Below are 18875 nucleotides of genomic sequence, written 5' to 3'. Positions count from 1 at the left end.
ACAACAGTAACTCCAGAGAAAGATACAGGAGGTAGGAAACATAGGCTTTCAGCAAGTGTTACTGTGGATACAGAACAATATCTGCTGTTTAACATTAGGTACAAAACAACAAGATTTCTGAGGAATCTGTTCAATGACAGTTTAGAGCTGAGCGGATACACCTTGTTATATTCAGTAGGGAGACTGCACATTTGTCGGGAAAAAAAAAATCACAGCTAAGTGTATGTGTTAATATTTCAAAATATAAATGCAATCTATCAACACATCCTGAATCTGCATAGACAGAGGACATACATAAAGAGTATCCATCAGACGAAAGTGACAGGAGGCAAGGGTAGGAGAGAGAACCAAGAAGACATATGGACATAGAAAGCAGAGGTGGGCGCTCAGCATGGCGTGAACACGCTGCCTGAGATGGGACAATGGGCATGGGAGGCAGAGGTGGGCGCTCAGCCTGGCGTGAACACGCTGACTGAGCTGCATGCAGCCCGTAGCAGGCGGCTCAGGGGGAGTCCCGACTCCACATCCAATTCTAGCTTCCTCTTGCTGTGCATTCTGGAAAGCACCAGATGAAGCCTCAAGCAGTCACCCACAGGAGGAACCCGTCACCCACAGGAGACCCAGACTGAGCTCCTGTACCCTGGATTCCACCTGGCCCAGCCCCAGCTACTGTGGGGACTGGAGCAGTAAACTAGCAGACGGCAGAGCTCTCCGCATCCTACTCTTCGACTCTGTCTCTCACACTCTCTCAAGTAACTGAAATAGCAAAGAAAAATAGGAGAAATAATCCAATTTCTCAATGATCAGATGACACACATTAAAAGACAGATAACCATACTGGACAGAATTAGGTGTGTGGACGGTTGTCCACGAAGACAGGAAAACACATCTCCACTCAGCCAGCAGAAGGAAAGGCACAGACAGGCTCCACAGAGCAGAGAAAGGCTGTCACCCAACGGGTAAGGGGCAAAGCTGCCCCGGGAGGACAGAGACAAGGGGCTGGGGGCAGGGAGGAAGCCACAGAGGAGGGAACCAATGAGGGTCAGACCACCAGTGTGCATACCACACACACAGCCAGTCTGCACGAAGCACAAGCACACCGGAGTTCCATCAGGACCACATCCGATACAGGTACAGAAGAGCCCCAAGATCCTTTCAGCCAAGAGGGTGAGGCATCAGGGAGGTGACCCAACCACCATGTGGGGAGTGCTCCCCTGTGCTGGCTCTATACTGACACAGTCACACACCACAGCCAGCACAGTCCTTCACACCTGCCCAGAACTCCCAATGTTTGAGATACTCTTCCTCCAAGTTCTTTCTTTCAACTGCTCACAACATAACAACCGTAAGTTGCTGAGTGCTTGCTAGGGGACCCAGAGGGGGCAACTCACTCCTCTTAGCAGCCCTATAAGCAACTGTCCTTATGCCCACCCAAGGTCATGTCACTAGGAAGTGCCAGTGGGGGCTCAGATGGTAGGCATGTCACACCCAGTTATGTGGTGGTCTCAGGCAGCAGGATTCTGAAACCCAATTCCAGACGCAGGTCCTGTTCCAATGCTAGCCCTGATGGACACTCTGCTTTCCTTCTTGAGAATCCAGTGTTCACTGAACAAATCAAGAAAGAAGACTCAGGCGTTGCACCTGTTAGCTGTGTCGTGTGATGTCGTCACCAAGCAGAGTGGTGTTGCTGTTGCCCCCACACCTGTCCGACACACACACAGCAGGCTGGGATCTCGGAGGACAAGGCTGACACCTATCTTCTTTGTGTCTCCAAGCACAAAGAGAATTCACGCACCACTAAGCGCCATCAAGGTCACAAACGAGCAAACAGGTGAAACAGGAAGCCACTCAGGTGTCCACCACAGGCCTCATGCCAAATTCAGAAGCCAAGTTCCCGGCCCTGGGCTACTCCCAGGCTCAGCACGTCTGCAGGTCCCAAGACCTCTGTGTGTGAGCCACGCTCACTACACTCTAGATTTGTCTCGAGCACAGATTCCCTTTTTTTCTGCAAGCAGGCTGTTCCTGCAGTCTGTGGCCTCTGCCTCACCATAGTCAGGTGAGACCTCACCTTCCAGAGAAGCTCAGGGAGAGACCACGGCATGGGGCTCAGATGCTCATTCCCCTTGCTAAGAGAATAGTAACACCTTGCAGGGTTGGAGCTGCTGCAATGCAAGAGGAAGTCGGTGAGAACAGAGTATCTCTCCCTCCTTCCTGTCAGCTGAAGGGTCATGCCCGTCTTCTCAGGGTTCTTCCAGGGTTACTGGGTGCTTTGCCAGAATAGCGTGTCTCTGCTGTCTGTTTGCAGTTACCTGGCCACTGAGCATGTACCTGGTCAGTGCCACCTGGGTGCACAGTGGGCAGAAACACAGGACCTACCCTTGTGGACCTCACATCTGACCAGCATGGCCCAGCAGAACACACTGCATGGACGGGAAGAGCCAGTGGCTACACTGTCCAATGCATCAGCCAATGACTACAGCCAGTCACTGAACTTGGCCATTCTGCCCAATTAACTGAAATTTAACTTCATCCCTCTGTGGCTGGGGGCTACCCTGCTGGGCAGAACAGGTCACCCCAATTCAGGGAAGCAACACACTGACTGGGTTTCTAGACAGGGAGCTTTTCTCCAGCGTCTGACTCCCTTGTTACCTAAAATGCAGCAGCTGCCTTTGCTACAGTGTGCATACCACACATGCCCCATCTTGAGAACCAGTGGAGCCCAGCTTGGAATGAATGAGTGAATCAATGAATGAATACAGGACATACAGTACAGGACCTACAGAAGCAGCTACCTCTTGGCAGGGAGGTTAAGGGAGGGGGAGAAAGAGGAGGTGGGAAGGAAGAGGAGGAGATGGGAGAAGAAGGAGGCAGATGTCCTTATGTGTGATCGGCTAACAGAAGACGTGCCTGGCACTGGGGGCTGTGCTGAGGGTGGCTACACCTGGTCCTGTCCCAACAGAGCAGACAAGAGGGCTGTGCTCGGTGCCCTCCGAGGCTGCCAGTCACAGCAGCAGCTTCTTTAGGTAAGAGTGGGCATGGGAGGGGAGAGGAGGAAGAGGCTACAGAATGCCTTCCGCTCGGCCCATTCACAGCCTGAGCGTTGTTCAGGGCGCGCACCCTGACCCCTGTTCCTGTACTGTTATCTCAAGTCCAGCCACCAGGCACAGAGCCCCTGACCTCAGGGCCTCAGGTCAATGGCAAAGCTCAAATTCACCAGTGCATCAGAGCAAAGAAAAAAAATCTTGGCCATGTTAGCCATCTGGCAGGTTATAATTACCCCTGATAAAATCTATACTCTGAATGTCCACAAAGTCTAGGCTCCCAGAGTGGTGATTGCAGGTGTTTCATGACAGTTATTGTCAGACATTTCACGTTTTAAGTAGCCAAGCAAAGACGTGCATTCAAAATGCAAATGATTTGCTTAAAAGGACTTCTGCTATAGGTCAACTCAAAACATGGGCCAGAATCCCGGTATGGGGCAAAATGTTCCAGAACATATTCCAAGCATAAAGTGACTCTATTTGAAAGCCACCATCACCTTTTCTCAATCACTTCTTTGCTCAAAAAACTTCCACACCTCCATCTTCTGACCTCGCCCTCTTTCGTAACCTTAGTTCCCTTCCCAGCCTCTCAGACAAGGTGATCTCCAGGTCGGTCTGCCTTTTTGGCAACACTGTGTTTTCTAGGCTTTGGAACACTGCTTCAGCCATGTCCCCTCGGCCAGGAGTGCCTTTTTGTTCACCTCCATGCAGAAACAGAGCTCCAAGGCCACCTGTACTGCTTCCCTTCCCCAGCAGTTATTGCATCCTCCTCTGGTGCCCAGAGCTCCCACAAGACAGCTCATCCTGATCCTCCCACAGTCCTCCCTACCCTTGGCTCCACCGCTGGCCACCTGGGACCAGCCATAATCTGCATGTCGGCCACCATGTTCTTCGGGAGATGGGTTGGCTCACCTGGGTACCCTCAGCTCCCAGCACACAGAGGGTGAGCTGAACTGCAGGGGACAATGACCTCAGAGACAAGATTGAACGCAATCCATATGGTACAGCTCTGCTCCAGGCTCCCGCAAGAAGCAGAGAGGCAGCAGATCAGAGCGTGAGGCTCAAGGCTGATCAACAAGCTCTGAATTCAGACACTTTCCAGCCCACAGACTACAGGCAAGTCACCTCACCTGCCCATGCCTTAGTCTCCACAGCTGTGACATGGGGACAGTTACACACCCACCTGCTAGGGTTCACTGAGTTACTGCACACACTGTGCTGGGAATAGGGCATGGCTCACAGTCAGGGCTCAGTCATTGTTGGTGACTCTGACCTTGAGTGGCAGCAGTCGCTTTACTGGTCCTATCCCAATTTTTTCTCGCCTCTAAACTGTATCTTGTATTATTCAGCATTATGTTCCCAGAACAAGGCACACAGTGCCCCACTTGCGGGTCACTCAGGCAAGCCCATTGTTCTCAGTGGTCACTTGCTAACTCTGTGATGCCAAAAGCATAAATGGCCTTTACTGATACTTGAGAGATATGACACATATTCAACACATCTTAACAGCACAGTTCCTACTGCCAGAAACATTCTCTGTTCTCTGCTTCCTGTCCAGCCAAGCTTCACACATCCTCAGATCTCAGATGGAATGGCATACCCCAAAGGCCCTCCTTGGGTCCCCACCATCCCCCGTGGTGGGTACCATGTGTGTGCAGGTCACCCCATTTGTGGAGGCTGACTCCTGCACCTCTTCTCCCATGACAGTCTGTGCTGGAACACATCAGCAGCACCACACTTGGGCCAGTCCAGTGTTCAAAGAATCCTACAACCTGCTGTTTCCCCTCCTGCCACCCCAAGTAACCTGAGGAGCCTGAGGGCAGGAGGGCCCTCACCTGTAGGGCACAGAGGTGGGCTGAGGTTCCATCTGCCTGGCCCCAAAGCCACTCCCAGATGCAGGGCCAACTCCCTGGAGCAGAGCCTCCTCTGAAGGTTGGTTTAGAATCGGATGCACCCCCACATTCTAGTTGAGGTGGCACCAGGCACGATAGCTGCTCCTGGTTCTCTTGAGTTGGCAATATACCACCAGCAGCACTGCCCATTTCCATGCTCATTCTGGCTCATTCTAGAAGATACAGCTTACTGAGCCCCTCCTCCAAGGATCTCTCAACTGACTCCTTCCCTACGCTGGCATCAGTGTCCCTGCTCATCCCTCCCCCAGAACCTTCTACAGATCCTCTTAGTGGCAGAAGTTGCTTGCAGTGATTTGTCTGAACAGTCCCTGGCATACAGGTAGGCACCCTTGCATATTGGTTAACAAAGGATTGCCATACACACTGTGTAGAGTGCTCTAAGTTACAAAGACCTAGTCAGGGGACACGGGGAAAGAGGGGGGTGTCCCAGGGGGTGTCCCAAGGGCTTTCAGCAAGCTCATTCACTTTCTCTTTCCCTTCACCCCCATGGGACACACACAGCTGCATCTTAGCAACAAAGAATTTGGTCAACGAAGGAGGCCGAGTGCCTGTCCCTGTCCACAAGCTCTCAGCACACGACCGTAACCTGGTGACCCCCCTGCCCAGGAAAAGCAACACATGTGCAGGAACATGAGACGGTGCCCATTTTCAACTGTAAACTAAAATTAACACGGGGCTTGCAAAAGCATCCGTAAGGCCGGAAGCAGCCAGGGCAGGAGGCCTGAATGTTGATCACAGATGGGAACAGTTAAGTCCCTGCATGCCACAAAATGCCAACGCCAAAGGAGGGAAATAGGCCCATCAGGCCTGATCCACAGATAGGACCGGATGGGTGTGACATGGTAAAAAACGAGGCTCACAAAAACGAGGTTCATGAAGGTCTCATGACCTTCCCAGCTGCTCAGTCATCATCCCTGTGAGATACTGTCAAGGCACATATGCGCACACATGCCTGGGTTCTGTACATATGCACACATACATGCCACAGTAATGCTCATACTCACATATATATACCACAGGGACACATACACTCACGCGTACCGGGGTGATGGACGATGTTTTTTTGGGGGGGGGGGGCGAGGTGATAAGGATATGACAAAATCACAAATATTCAAGGAGAACTATTTCAGGACAAATAAAAGACATAATCAAAGAAGTTAAGCTTCAATTAAGCACACATGATCAGAAAATAGCTCAACAGGAGAAACATGGCACGGCCTCTCAGATAAATGTGACAGCGCTGCTCCAGTGCCAAGGTGAAGACACACCCACTGTGGAGAGGGATGGAAACAGGGAAGCGCATCACAAACTCAAACCGCAAACACTGTTACGTGTGCGACATGCGCAGGCATGCACACACCTCTCTCTATGTGCTGGCCATCTTGTAAGAAAGTCAGATACACAACAAGGAGGGACAGCAGAGATGTTTTTGAAGGCACCAGGTTAAAAAAACATCTCCACGTGGGTGAGAATTCCGGCCCTCCTCTGGGGCCATCCCCAGGTAGGAAGGACAGGGACCTCACTTCCTCAAGCCTGTTTCCCTATCCTTTACAAGGACAAGCCACTGCACAGAGACATCGAGATTCCTGGACCACTGCACAGAGAACCCTCAGCCCCACGCCTGGCCCACAGCCAGGAAGTAACAAACACACGCTGCTGGTGCCGTCACTGCTCTTGTCATCATCAACAAGATGAGGAAGGCGTCAGCTGCAGGGGAGACCAGGGCCACATGGAAACGCATCGCTGAATTGGGGACCGCTTCAGTGGTTGTGGGAGCTGGGCTGGCTTCCAGTCTCCAAAATCAACAGGGACCTGAAGTCAACAGCAGCATTTATACCAGCTGCTTCAAAGTGAACAGCCCATGGGCTGTCCTGGTGCAGATGACAAAAAGGCAGTGTGTCCCCGTTAGAACTCAATGTGTGGCCAACTGCAGAATAGACACTCATGTGGCTACGCTTTCTCCCAGACAAGATTCGTCTTCCTTGCCTGTGTGGGAGGGAATAACGCACCCCTTGTAGTCACATCCGAATCCTGGGAATCGGGCTTTCCTGCTGTGGAGATCACTCTGGATGTCCTAGGGGTCATCACCAGCACAGAAGCCTTTGAAGGTGAAAGGAAGAAGGGGCCGAGCCAGGGCAGCAGGGGTCAAAGAACAGGGGTGGGAGGTGCGAGCCAGGGGGTGTGGGCAGCCTCCAGACACAGCATATGCGTCCCTGAGCTCCTGGTGGAACTCAAGCTCCCCGTTCACCTCCAGAGGCATTAGGGTACAAGGCCACACCAGTTGAAATGACCAAGTCTACAGTTACCTGTGACAGCAACAGCGGCAGCAAACACTGTGACCTTGGGTTCACCCAGAGCACCTGATTCTGGGGCAGGGTACTTGGCATTGGGTTGGACACTGTGTTTCTGTTTCAGCTTTGCCCCCTGCTACACTAAGACAAAGGCGAGCAACGCCCTTGGTCCCCAAATGCGGGGAAAAGAGGTTGCTGAGGCCACTGAAGGTGGAGCTTCCAGACAGTTCCACAAGGGCCCCCTGCACACACACCAACAGTAGCACCCCTTTTCCATTGCACTTCTGACTTTCCTGCTTCTTTTTCTTTTAGAACAAAAGGATTTTGTTGAGATTTGTTTTATATACTACAAAACTCACAATGTACAATGAGAAACTGATGTTGCTACTACATGTTAAGACACAGCTTGCAACACTGGCACTTCATGTTGGAGGGCTGATTCGCACTCTGAGAAAGAGAGATGGAGAATAAACCTCCCATCTGCTGCCTCACTTTATTCAGGCTGTTTGCAGGGAGCTCTACTTTCACTCCAGCTTCCTGCTAATGTACCTGGGAAAGCAGCAGAAGATGGTCCAAGTACTTGGGCACCTGCACCCATGTGGGAGATCCAGAAGGATTTCCAGACTCCCAGCATCATGTGGCCCAGTGCTGACTGCTGTAAATGCTACGAGGACTGAACCAGCAGATTCTCTGTATGTGTCCCCTTCTGTTTCCCTCTCTGCTGCTCTTTCAAATAATGAATAAATCTTTTTTAAAAAATGGAGCAAAGAAAAAAAATTAGGTCCTAATCATAAACAAATAAATGTACTCAGTTGTATAAACATTACTAAAATCTAATTCCAGAACACAAGACCACTCCCAAATGGAGGTCTGTACCCACTGGCAATCACCCCCTCCCATTCCTCCCTTCTCTTTCCCTATTGCCACCTGCTCTGGACATTCCACAACAATGGCATCATACAACTTGGATCCTTGTGCCTGATTTCTCCCACTATGCACCATAGCACTTGGTGTCAGATCCTTGCCTGCTTCTTTTTATTGTATGAAAAGGGTATGCCTTGGTTATCCATTTATCTGCTGGTGCAGAGTGTTATGTACTTTTCTCCTTTTTTGTCATTTCTTCTGGTAAGGAAACAAACTTCAATAATTAGGGAAGTTCATTAAGGGGTTCATTATTTCCTCCCACACAGGCAAGGAAGTTCCCTTTAAGATTCATGGGAGCGGGTATCTACCAAAGTGATTAAGATGCTATGAGACACCTGCATTGGATACTGGAATATATGGGTTCAAATCTCAGTTCCACTCCCAATCCAACTTCCTACTGATGGCACCCTTTGAGAAGGCAAGTGATGTCTCTAGTACTTGGGTCCCTGGCAGCCACTAGATGAAGCTCTAGGCTCCTGTGAATCTCAGGCCCTGGCTGTAGCCCAGCTTGTAAAACTGGTCACAAATCTCAGCATTGCCAGAACCAGTATCACGCCCCAACTTCCTCCCTTGGTGCTTCCTTAAGCTTGTTGAGCCTCAGCTTCTCCAGCTGTCTACAAGGTTGGTGGTAGATGCCCCTGTGATGTGGCCAAGTCAGAGAACCATTGACGGGAATGAGAGATAACAAGTACGCTAACACCAAGGGCAAGGCCATTACTGCCACAGCAGCACAGCAGACATTGCACAGGCCACCAGCTCAGCCCAGACCGCAGGCAGTGATGAAGACTGGCACCTGCTCAGGCAGTGGGGCTGGGGTGGGGGAAAGTGGGCACACACTCTCCTGCACAGAGGAGCAGCTTCTCACAGATGCTGGCCAACAAGATGGTTACTGCTGAGTTGGATCTGAGTCTTCCTTCATGGTTCAAACCTGGGGAACAGCTCCCTCAGCCACTCACACCCTTGAATCACCCAATGGATAGCCACATGGAAATGGTTCCTTGGGCTTGTCCTTCTGAAAAAAAAATGGTCGGTTGATTGATTGATGAGAGAGGGAGAGGAGAGAGGTCAAGAGACAGCTAGATCTTCCATCCATGGTTCACTCCCTACATGCTTGCAACAGCCAGGCTGCGCTAGGCCAAAGTCAGGAGAATGCAATTCTATGGATGTCATCCACTGTTTTTCCAGGTAGTAGGAAGCTGCGCTGGAAGCAGGGCAGCTGGGACTGGAACTCCTATATTGGGGTACCAGTATCATGAGCAGCATTTTAACCACAGGTCCCACAATGCTGGCTCTAAGGGTTTTCTGATATGGTTGAAAGGGGAAAAAAAAAAACCAACATCTGTGCTGGCTAGGAAAGTTACGACTTGATTTCCAAAGTTTGACAATAGTCAAAATCCCATCACCCTCTTCTGGAAGCCAACACCAGACCCAGGAGGAACAAGCTGGGGAGAATCAATTACCCCTTGGATGTGCCGTGGGCCAAGTCATTCTCGGCTAAACAGCCAAACTTTCCATCACAGTCTGGCACTTGCCCCCAGGCACAGAGGCCAAGTTGGACAAGGTCTTAACATCACCACATGAAACGATTTTAGCTTCATTCATCAGCCCAGGTTACTTTCTCACTGTGCTTTTGTTATTACTGGTTTGGAAAATCACCCACTTGTAAAAGCTCAAAAGGTTGGCTGAAGTTTATTGGCTATGAGAAGTGTGTTGAAAGAACACCTGTGCTCAGGCACACAGGTACCTGTGCCAGCAAGAGGCCACAAGGCCATGCCCGATAGGGCCCAGGAAGTCACCAAGAGATGTCTGGCAGACATCTGAGTCAGCTTCCCTTAAGCCTCTTCCAGGATGGGCTGAGCACCTTGGAAAGCAAGGGTATCCTAAAGGTCGTGAGCTGAGGTCAAGTTCAGGGCGAGGAGCAAGAAGTTCCAGAAGCAACCACAATTTTGAGGAAGTGCTGAGGACCTGTCACAAACCCAACAGGCTTCACAGCAAGGGCTTTCACTGCCATGTCCTTCTTACGTGAGACCCGCCAGTGATTTTCCTTTTACTTCCTCTCCGTGACTGGTTTGGAAACAGAACTCCAGACTCATCCTAGCAAGTTGAGTTTTCTCTGTCGTTGCCCCAAGCCCATGGTGGGCTCTATTTTCTAGGACACAGGGAATGGATGTTCCAGAATGCTGGAGCTTGCCCTGCACAGCCTTCTGACTGTTCTTTCTGGCTTCTTCTGAGAGATTCTCAACCATGAGCACATCCTCGCAGTGACTTCTCTATTCAGGGTTTTCAAGCCCTCTAGCCTGTTTGGTTCCATTGCATTTTTCCCCCTAGGAAAACTGCTGATTTCATCTGGATTTTCAGATGCAAAGGCACAGGGGTACCTGTGGGGGGGTCACAGGCTCAGGACGTTGACACCCTTTCACCAGCCAGCAAGGAGGCAGTTGGGGTAGATCCGGTTCCACCACCCCAAGTTAAAGCAGATGAGGCCTTGCAAAAGTGCACAGAAATGTTATGCATAGATTTCCAAAATCTGCCTTCATCAAAACAAACGTCTCAGGAGAAGGTGTTGCCGCACAATGGGACACCACATCCTATATCGGAGTGCCAATTCATGCGCTGGCTGTTACACTTCAGCCCAGCTTCCCACCACGGCTTGGACCTTGCCACCATGTGAGAGACCTGGAGGGAGTTCTGGCTCCTGACTCCGGCCTGGCTTAGCCCTGGCTATTGCAGACATTTGAAAACACTTCTCTCTCTCTCTCACTTCTTTTTTCCTCTCCTTCTGTTACTCTGCCTTTCAAGCAGATGAAAAATAAACATGTTCGAATAATTAAACTTATCTTTTAATTTCAGCTTCCACGAGCCTTTTCAAACAGTCTCCTACTTTGGTCAGGGATGCAGAAGCTCACTGGGCAGTAGTTTAGAGGCCCTCTCTGGAGTCAGACCACTGGGATTTCCCTCCTAGTACCAACTCGGGCACCCGTAACCACAGTCTCCCCTGTGGTGGATGGGGCGGGGCACCAGCTCTGTCTCAGGACTACCGGGGGTGGGGGGAACAGTAACAAACAGTAGGTTGTGGGCTCCAAGGTTGCACTTTGGGAAGTTTCTGCACTCAGACAGATTTCAATCACTAATGTATTATCTCTAATTGTCAGGTTTTTTGTTTCTTTTTTAAAGGTTTTTTTTTTTTTTTTTTTGAAAGGCAGATAGACAAAGAGGAGGAGAGACAGAGAGGAAGATCTTCCATCTGTTGATTCACTTGCCAAGTGGCTGCAATGGCCGGAGCTAAGCAGATCCGAAGCCAGGAGGCAGGAGCCAGGAGCTTCATCCGGGTCTCCCACATGGATGCAGGGACCCAAGACTTTGGGCCATCCTCGACTGCTCTCCCAGGTCACAAACTGGATGGGAAGCAGGGCCTCGGGGGTTAGAACTGGTGCCCATATGGGATCCTGGAGAGTTCAAGGTGAGGACTTTAGCCACTAGGCTATCACGCCGGGTAGTTAGTTTTGTGCTCAGGGTTTCCTTGAGTCTTCCTGACAAGGCACAACTTTGAATTTCACAAACTTTCTACTTAGAAACTACTATCAATGCAAGCTCCGGGCATCACAGCTACAGGGGACAAGCACACTGGCATCTGCACATTTCCATCTTGGAGTCCAACCGCCTGGGGAAGCAGTCCCAAAAGCAGGGTTCCTGAACCTGCAGCCACAACTGGGAGACTGCCAGAAATATAGATTCCCAGGCTCCCCCCACCTACTGAATTGGGGGTGGGAGAGAAGGGGCACTGCAACCCATGTTAAGAACTCTGCCAGAGGACTCAGGCTGCCCCACTACAGGGAGACACTAGCACCTCAAAGACCAGAGGGCATGTGCTTCTACCTAAAGTGCTTTTGAAAGGAGACTGTTCTGATCAATAAGGGGGAAAACAATCACATGGAAAGCCCGGGTAAGAGGAAAGCAACGTTGGAGAAGCGATGCTGAGATCATTTGAAATGATCAGAGGAGAGAGAACAGTACACCTTGTGTGTTTCAGCTGGGGACCAGCTCTGGGATGCCAGACCCAGGTGACAGACCGCCACCATCAGGATGCTCGGAGAGGTATTCTAGGAAATCAAAGACATGTGGGTTCAGGGCCACAGCAACAGCATCAATGGTGCATATTCCTGGACTTGCTGGGACTTGGGAGGATGAGGGAGTGTGTGGGCTGTTCCTGGCCAGGACAGATCTGCACAGCAGGGAGGCCTGTGTGGACCACGAAGCACCAAGCATCTCTACAGAGGCCCCACAGAAAGCTGGCCTGTTTCAGAGACAGCTAAGCAGCCAACAAGGCGCACCTCAGCAGCAGCAGAAGGAGAAACCGTGACAGGTTTTCAAACTCTGCAGGTCCAAATCCCATGGCCACCTGCAGGCTCCAAGCCTGAGGAGTGACTTTGGATCCAGCAACATGTGACCTCATGGATCCCATGTGACACACGCACCTCTACGCAGGAGCCACCGTAGATGCCCCTGGTGGTTAAAATGCAACCTCTCGCACACACAGCCTGCAGCGTGCCCCCTGAGATCCCGACTCATTGTCTGGGCTGCAGCCCCAAGGGAGACCGAGGCAAATGGCCCCTGGACCACAAGGCCGTCCTGTGGCTGCTGGCGGAGAATCAGAACCAAGAGTGGGACTGAGTCACTGCTGCACACACCCTGCAGACACTGTTGGGGAGCAAACGCAGCTCCAAACCAAAACACCACCCGCTGGAGCCCCAATTTAGCATGTGTTCCCGCAGCCCAGATCAGGGGAGTCAGCAGTAAGAGTGGCATGTTACATAAGCCGCCTTTCTGTATGCAGAGTCTTAACTCAACACAGATGAGTCTCAACCGTATAAAAAGCACCATCCCACCCCCAAAGCAAATGCTGTGCGAGTGCAAACAGGATCCCACACCCTCACCCAACGCCAGGCAGAGACAGGCCCTCCTCTTGATGCAAATCCACTGCCCAGCACTGGAGTCCTGGGACCAGGACAAGGAAGCTGGGGTTAGGAAGGGAGCCCCTGGACATGCTCACTGCCTCTACCAGAGCTCCCTTGACCATAATTCCGAACTCTCACTACAAAGTTCTAGAACCACAGCACCTGTCTTAAGTCATGTCCATGCACCTCAAGCCTCTGTCTGGCGAGCAACCCAAGCCATATCCTCTGAAAGGTTCCCTCTGCATGGAAAATCAGCTAGTTCTAACTACAGTGTTAGAGGCTGATGTAGCCAGACACTTGGCTCAGAAGTGACCAAAGATGCCAGCGTAGATACAGGGGAGACATGTGTGACTCCTTCCACCAGGCCAGCCTGAGCATGGAGCCAGAGGCAGTTCTGCAACTTCCAGGAGAGCAGGGAACATCAGGGAGAAGCCCCAACTACACGTTTACCACTCCCTACTAACCACTAGCATGACATGAGCTCCGAGAGAGTGCTCCCAAAGCCAATACTTACTCACAATTAACACCCAGAGTGGCCCATCAATGGCTGCTCCTGTTTCGCCACATATACAGCACATCTCAAAATGCAGTCAGTGGGGTATGGACCACAAGCAAGTCAGACCTGAAACTTTCACATACACACATAACCTTTGGAATCACTCCCTGGGCCTCACAGGCAACATCAGAGAATGAGCATGAGCCAGGCAACATCTTCTGGCACAGGACACATTTACAGCAATGCCAAACCAAAACAAGCAAGATGGAGTCAGAATCCTCCAGTGTGTAGAAAGCAGCTCTCGGAAGCTAACAAAACCTGACCCCTCAACCCCCACCATGGACCTTGCCAGCTGATCTTCACCGTCTCCTCCATTGCCTGCTGCCAGGTCATAGACCGGAAGCTACCAATGAGGTCACGGATAGAGAGAGAAGATGGCTAGCAGGTCAGGTCCACTTCAGAGGGCAGCAGAGTGAAAGGCGAGCTGTCTTGCAGGCTGTAGCCTGGCAGCCAGACTCAGCCGGCGGTCCTCCTTCATGCTCTGCTCTGACACATGATGAGCAGGGCGGGCGGTCCGGCCCGGCCCAGGTTCTGTGCACCTGTGCACCTGCACCCAGGGAACCCCAGAGGCCACTCTGCCGCCACCCTTCCTGAGCCGGGGAATCCTGAGACTGTCGGCAGCTGTCACGAGAACATCCGGCAGCAATGTGGATGCTAAGCCTCATTTACACAAGCCCACTTCTCTCCAAGCAATAGGTTCTAAAACAAACAGTTTCTACATATGCTAGTAACACAGTCACATCGGCAACAGGGATCCCCAGACAGAAAAATGAGTCAGTCTGGGGGCAACGCCAGCTAAATAAAGCCTGTTTGGGTGCAATCTGTCTCTACAGAAAGAGGATTCTCAAACCAAAGACTGCTCAGCTGCCCTGGCCAGCCTCAGTCCTTGCAGACATGGGGACAGCATGTTCCGGGCACTCAGACTTTTTGAGATCACCAGCACCAACATGGGTCTGTCCTATCATCACTTCTTCGTGAGCGCTGCCAGCATCCAGGTGCACATCTGCACATGTACTCTGGTTCTCCTACTGATAACCTGATGACCCACACAGCTGGACATGTGTTGTCCATGCCAACGAAAGCTTGACCGACATCCCAAGATGCTGAGCTCTGCTGGACACAGCAGTCTGAGAAACAAGATCTAAAACATGAGGCCAGCAGGGAGCAGCCAGGCCATCAAGGTAACGCTAGGCTAGGGAGCTGGGCTCACTCAGGTGACAATCTCCCTTCCTCCTTAGCTTTGCCCACAAGGACGTGATGGGAGAGTGGAAGTCCACCCTCCAGCCAGCAGGAGTGGCCACTCATTTTCTTGCCAAAGGCCACTTGGACATTTATCACATAATTTGCGGAGTATAGAAAATTTTCAATGTAAAAATTAGGCTGCTAGAGACAGTTGGGATTTCGAATCCCGCCTACACTCACCCTGGCAGGATCAGAACAAATGAATTCATGAACTTCATTTGGCCCTTGAGCCAAACGTTCCCCCACATTAGAGTGTAACCCACATGAGTAGTCTTGTCTGCTATAGGCTGAGAGAACTCCTACTGGCTGAAACCAAAAATATGCTGTGGCCTGCACCTGGGCATGCCCCTCAAATGCCTGCGTTGAAGCTGACCCCTAATCCGAGAGCACCAAGGGGACCCATTTGGGAGGTGATTAAGTTGCAAACCCTCTGACATCCTGTCTGGGATTTGTGGTCCTAGAACACAGGCTGATAGGAGCTACTTCTCTCCTTCGGCCTGGGAGGTTACATATAAGCCACCATCCACACCAGGAAGAGGCCCTTGACAAAAGAGCAGATAACAAATCCTCTGGCACCTGGATCCTGGACTTGCCTGTCTCCAGTGTGAGCAGTGTCAATAATTTATGGCTTGCCAGGTCCAAGGTGTTTCTGTCATGGTGGCCTGAATGTACTAAGAACTCATCATGTAAAAGGGAGGGTGACCAACAACCTGAGTGACAGCTGGCAGGCTTGTCAGGTGAACTTCAAGTGCAAACCGCATTCGGGAAGGTGGAACCAATCCACTCTGGCTACCCCAGCTTGAAGGAGAGGGCTCTGGTAACACACTGCAAAGGTGCTAGCTGCCTGTGGGTATAAAGATTGGGTTCCAAGAGCTGAGCTGTCTTTAAAGATGTTGCTGCCTCCCAAGCAGCCACCCACTACCCTGGGTGTCACACAGCAGAGGCAGCCCTCTCTGAACTTGCTGCAGTGCCATGGCTTTGGCAAAGGAGTAGGCTACCAATGTGGGCATGTGAGCAAGTCAACAAGTCCTGTGAGTGGCAAGAGGAAAAAATTCCCTCGAGAGCCCAGAGTCGGGGATGGGGGCAGGGGCTTCCTGGGCATCTCCCCAAGCCAAAGCCAAAAAGCAAGAGAAATGAAAAGCTACCAACCGAGGCCATTCTCTGACAGGGCTGCATGGTTCCCATCACACTCGCCCGCGTCCTGCTCGCCCAAGTGGTCGTTCAAATCCAGGTCAGGCTGACCGGAGCCGTTGCCAAGGTGCCGCTCGTCCTTCTCAGAGCTGGCATCCCCGTCCTCCACACCATTCTGTGCCTTTTTCAGGGGCATGATCTGCAAGCCACTGGGAGTAGTCCTGTAAGACACGGTCTTGGCGGCCCTGTCGCCTCCCCCAGGGGGCTTGCCCGAGTACCCCTTCTTTGGCTTGGAGGATGGGGAAGGGTTGATGCGCTTCCGCTTGTGGGAGGTCCCTCTGCTCTTCCCGGGCTCAGCAGGCCTGAGTGGGAGCTTGTCCACGGAGGCGCTGCGGCCATCCCGCAGGAGCTTGGCGGTGCCCGGCTGCTTGCCTGCCTTGGCCCTCTTGTCCTTGCACACATGCAGCCCGTTGAACTCATCGATGAACTCCTCACAGTGCAGCAGGTGGTGCTCAGGCTCCCACGTGTCCTCTGTGCTGCCGTAGCCTTTCCATCGGATGAGATACTCCCATTTTCCTTTCCTGTTCTTTCTCTTGTCTACAATCCTTTCCACCTAGGATATGAAAGATGAAGAGAGTCAGACGAGAGAGGGACAAAACACAGGGCTGGCCTCAGGCTGCGAGCACAGCACAGAGCCCTGCTGGCCATGAAGCCAAAAGCCAACACTTCCAAGAGGGTTGGCTTCCTCCGGAAGCTTGCTGAACCAGACCAAGGACAGGCACAGCCCATCAAGACTGACAGCATGCTCAGTGTGGCGCATCCACAAGCCCAGCATACATACTCTTTTTAGAAGCTATACCATGAGCCTTTACAAGAAATCTGTCATTTTCATAACACCAAAGCAAACTTGGACTTTTAAAAACCAATTTGGAGTAGAGTTTTTATCATCCTTACTTACAATGGTAAGTACCATGCACTGAGCCATCACAAGGCTAACACATCCTTAGTGGTGTAATACTAATGATGAGGAATGGTCGGGCATTTACACAGCGCATGCTACTCTCCTGTCTCCGTTTTTTCCCAGCAATAACCCAACGGCATCAGAGCTTTCTCAATTTTCATTTCAGAGAGAGGGAACCAGAACTCAGAGAAATTGCATTCCTCAACTAGGTTCTAAGACTGATGTTGGCAGAGCTGGCATTCAAACCACTCTTCCCCCAGACCTGATTTCTTAACCACTACAGCATACTAACATTCTCACTGCAAAAACCCTCCAAATTGACTTTAAAAAGACTCAAACGGAAAAAAAATGACCTAACTCTTCCCCATGCAACTAACTGAGATATAACAGAGGGACCAGCCACAAGGCGAAGGAACAGGTAACTTTTGCTAAGAGCCAACCTCCAGCCTCCCATAACTTCACTGGTGCTAACATTATTCTCAGTTGACACAGGAGGAGATGGGATGGGGGACAATCTGCCTCCAACACCTGACTAGGGCAGGGTGGAGGTGGGATCTGAGCCTGGATGTGCCGGTTCCAAAGCCATGTGCTACTGTCTGTCTTCAAAGGTAAGAGAACTTCCCCTGTCCTTGGTTCATCAAAGGGAAAACACATCACTGGAGATGTGAGGCCTGGGGTCAACAACAGGTGCTACCTTGTTGAAGCATGTATCATGTTTATTTGTGCCTTTCAACATTGCTGTGATTTTAATTGCCAATACTGTACTTCAAATTTCAGTAAAAAATAAGACAACTATATTCCAAAATGCATTAAATTTAAACGTAGCTGTAATGGGCATTGAATGGAATTCTGACCTAAATGAAATGTGGACTTTTCCAGAATGGAATACTGACCCAGTGTGATTAAATAATAAACAAAGATTATGCCTTTCCCCTGAAACTTATGAAAAAGAAAAATAATATTGAAGGGGCAAGTGAGTATTAACTATAGTTAGTAGTTCTGAAAATGCATAATGGTTACATGGGGATTCATTAGGAGATTCTACATTTGAATTTTATATTCTTAAAATTTTTCATAATTAAATGCAAGAACTCTTTAAAATGACTGAATCTCATGAATGACTTACATGTAACTATACCTCTGCAAAATAATTAAGTGTGGGTATTGTGGTACAGTGAGTGAAGCCAAGACTTAGGCACTTGCATTGGGTATAAAAGTCCAACGCACCTGTGAAGCAGTAACTGAGTTCTTGCTACCCACATGGCAGAACTGGATACAGTTTCTGGCTCTTGGCTTCAGTCTGGCCCAATTCTAGCCCTTGCAAGCACTCGTGGAATAAATCATCAATGGGAAAGATCTCAAAATCTGTCACTCTGCCTTTCAGATAATTAAGTCTTTAAAAAACAATTAAGCAACTTTCATAGCTTTATACTTCATAAGTATGTAAAAGCCAAGACACATTGACTCTTCATAGCACTGTTTCTTCACAATTTTATTTCCTTAACTGATTAATCTCAATTCCAATTGGCTTGTGTCTGTTAAATCGTCTTTCCTTCCATAATGTTCTGTGAACAACTGCTTCAAATTCACTGAATAATTTTTATGTACATCACACAAACCTGACAACAGTTTCGAGAATCACACCTGACTAACACAACTTCAGCCTCTGGGTCTAAGAACGGGGCTGTTGAGTGTGTGTGTCTGTCATACAGCTTCAGGAGGACAACAGTGAGCCTGCAAGAGCCTGCATTTTGCCCATCGTAAGGACACTGTGGTGGGGAACACACTGCAGTTTTCGGAAGAGCCTGCATTTTGCCCATCGTAAGGACACTGTGGTGGGGAACACACTGCGGTTTTCAGA

The 18875-nt window shown here is 50.5% G+C and overlaps 1 protein-coding gene across 1 annotated transcript in view; it reads right to left on the bottom strand.

The window, feature by feature from the left end:
- Positions 1-18875, bottom strand: part of CDYL2 (chromodomain Y like 2) — a 118718-nt gene that overhangs the window by 26656 nt on the left and 73187 nt on the right. Inside the window, exon 2 of the mRNA XM_058674173.1 lies at positions 16072-16666. Coding sequence (XP_058530156.1) covers positions 16072-16666 — 595 coding nt within the window. The remainder of the gene's footprint in view (positions 1-16071; positions 16667-18875) is intronic.

The sequence above is a fragment of the Ochotona princeps genome, chromosome 16, assembly GCF_030435755.1.
Source record: "Ochotona princeps isolate mOchPri1 chromosome 16, mOchPri1.hap1, whole genome shotgun sequence".
Taxonomy (NCBI): domain Eukaryota; kingdom Metazoa; phylum Chordata; class Mammalia; order Lagomorpha; family Ochotonidae; genus Ochotona; species Ochotona princeps.
The sequence above is the reverse complement of the archived record's forward strand: the minus strand, read 5'-3'. Positions and strand labels throughout refer to the sequence as shown.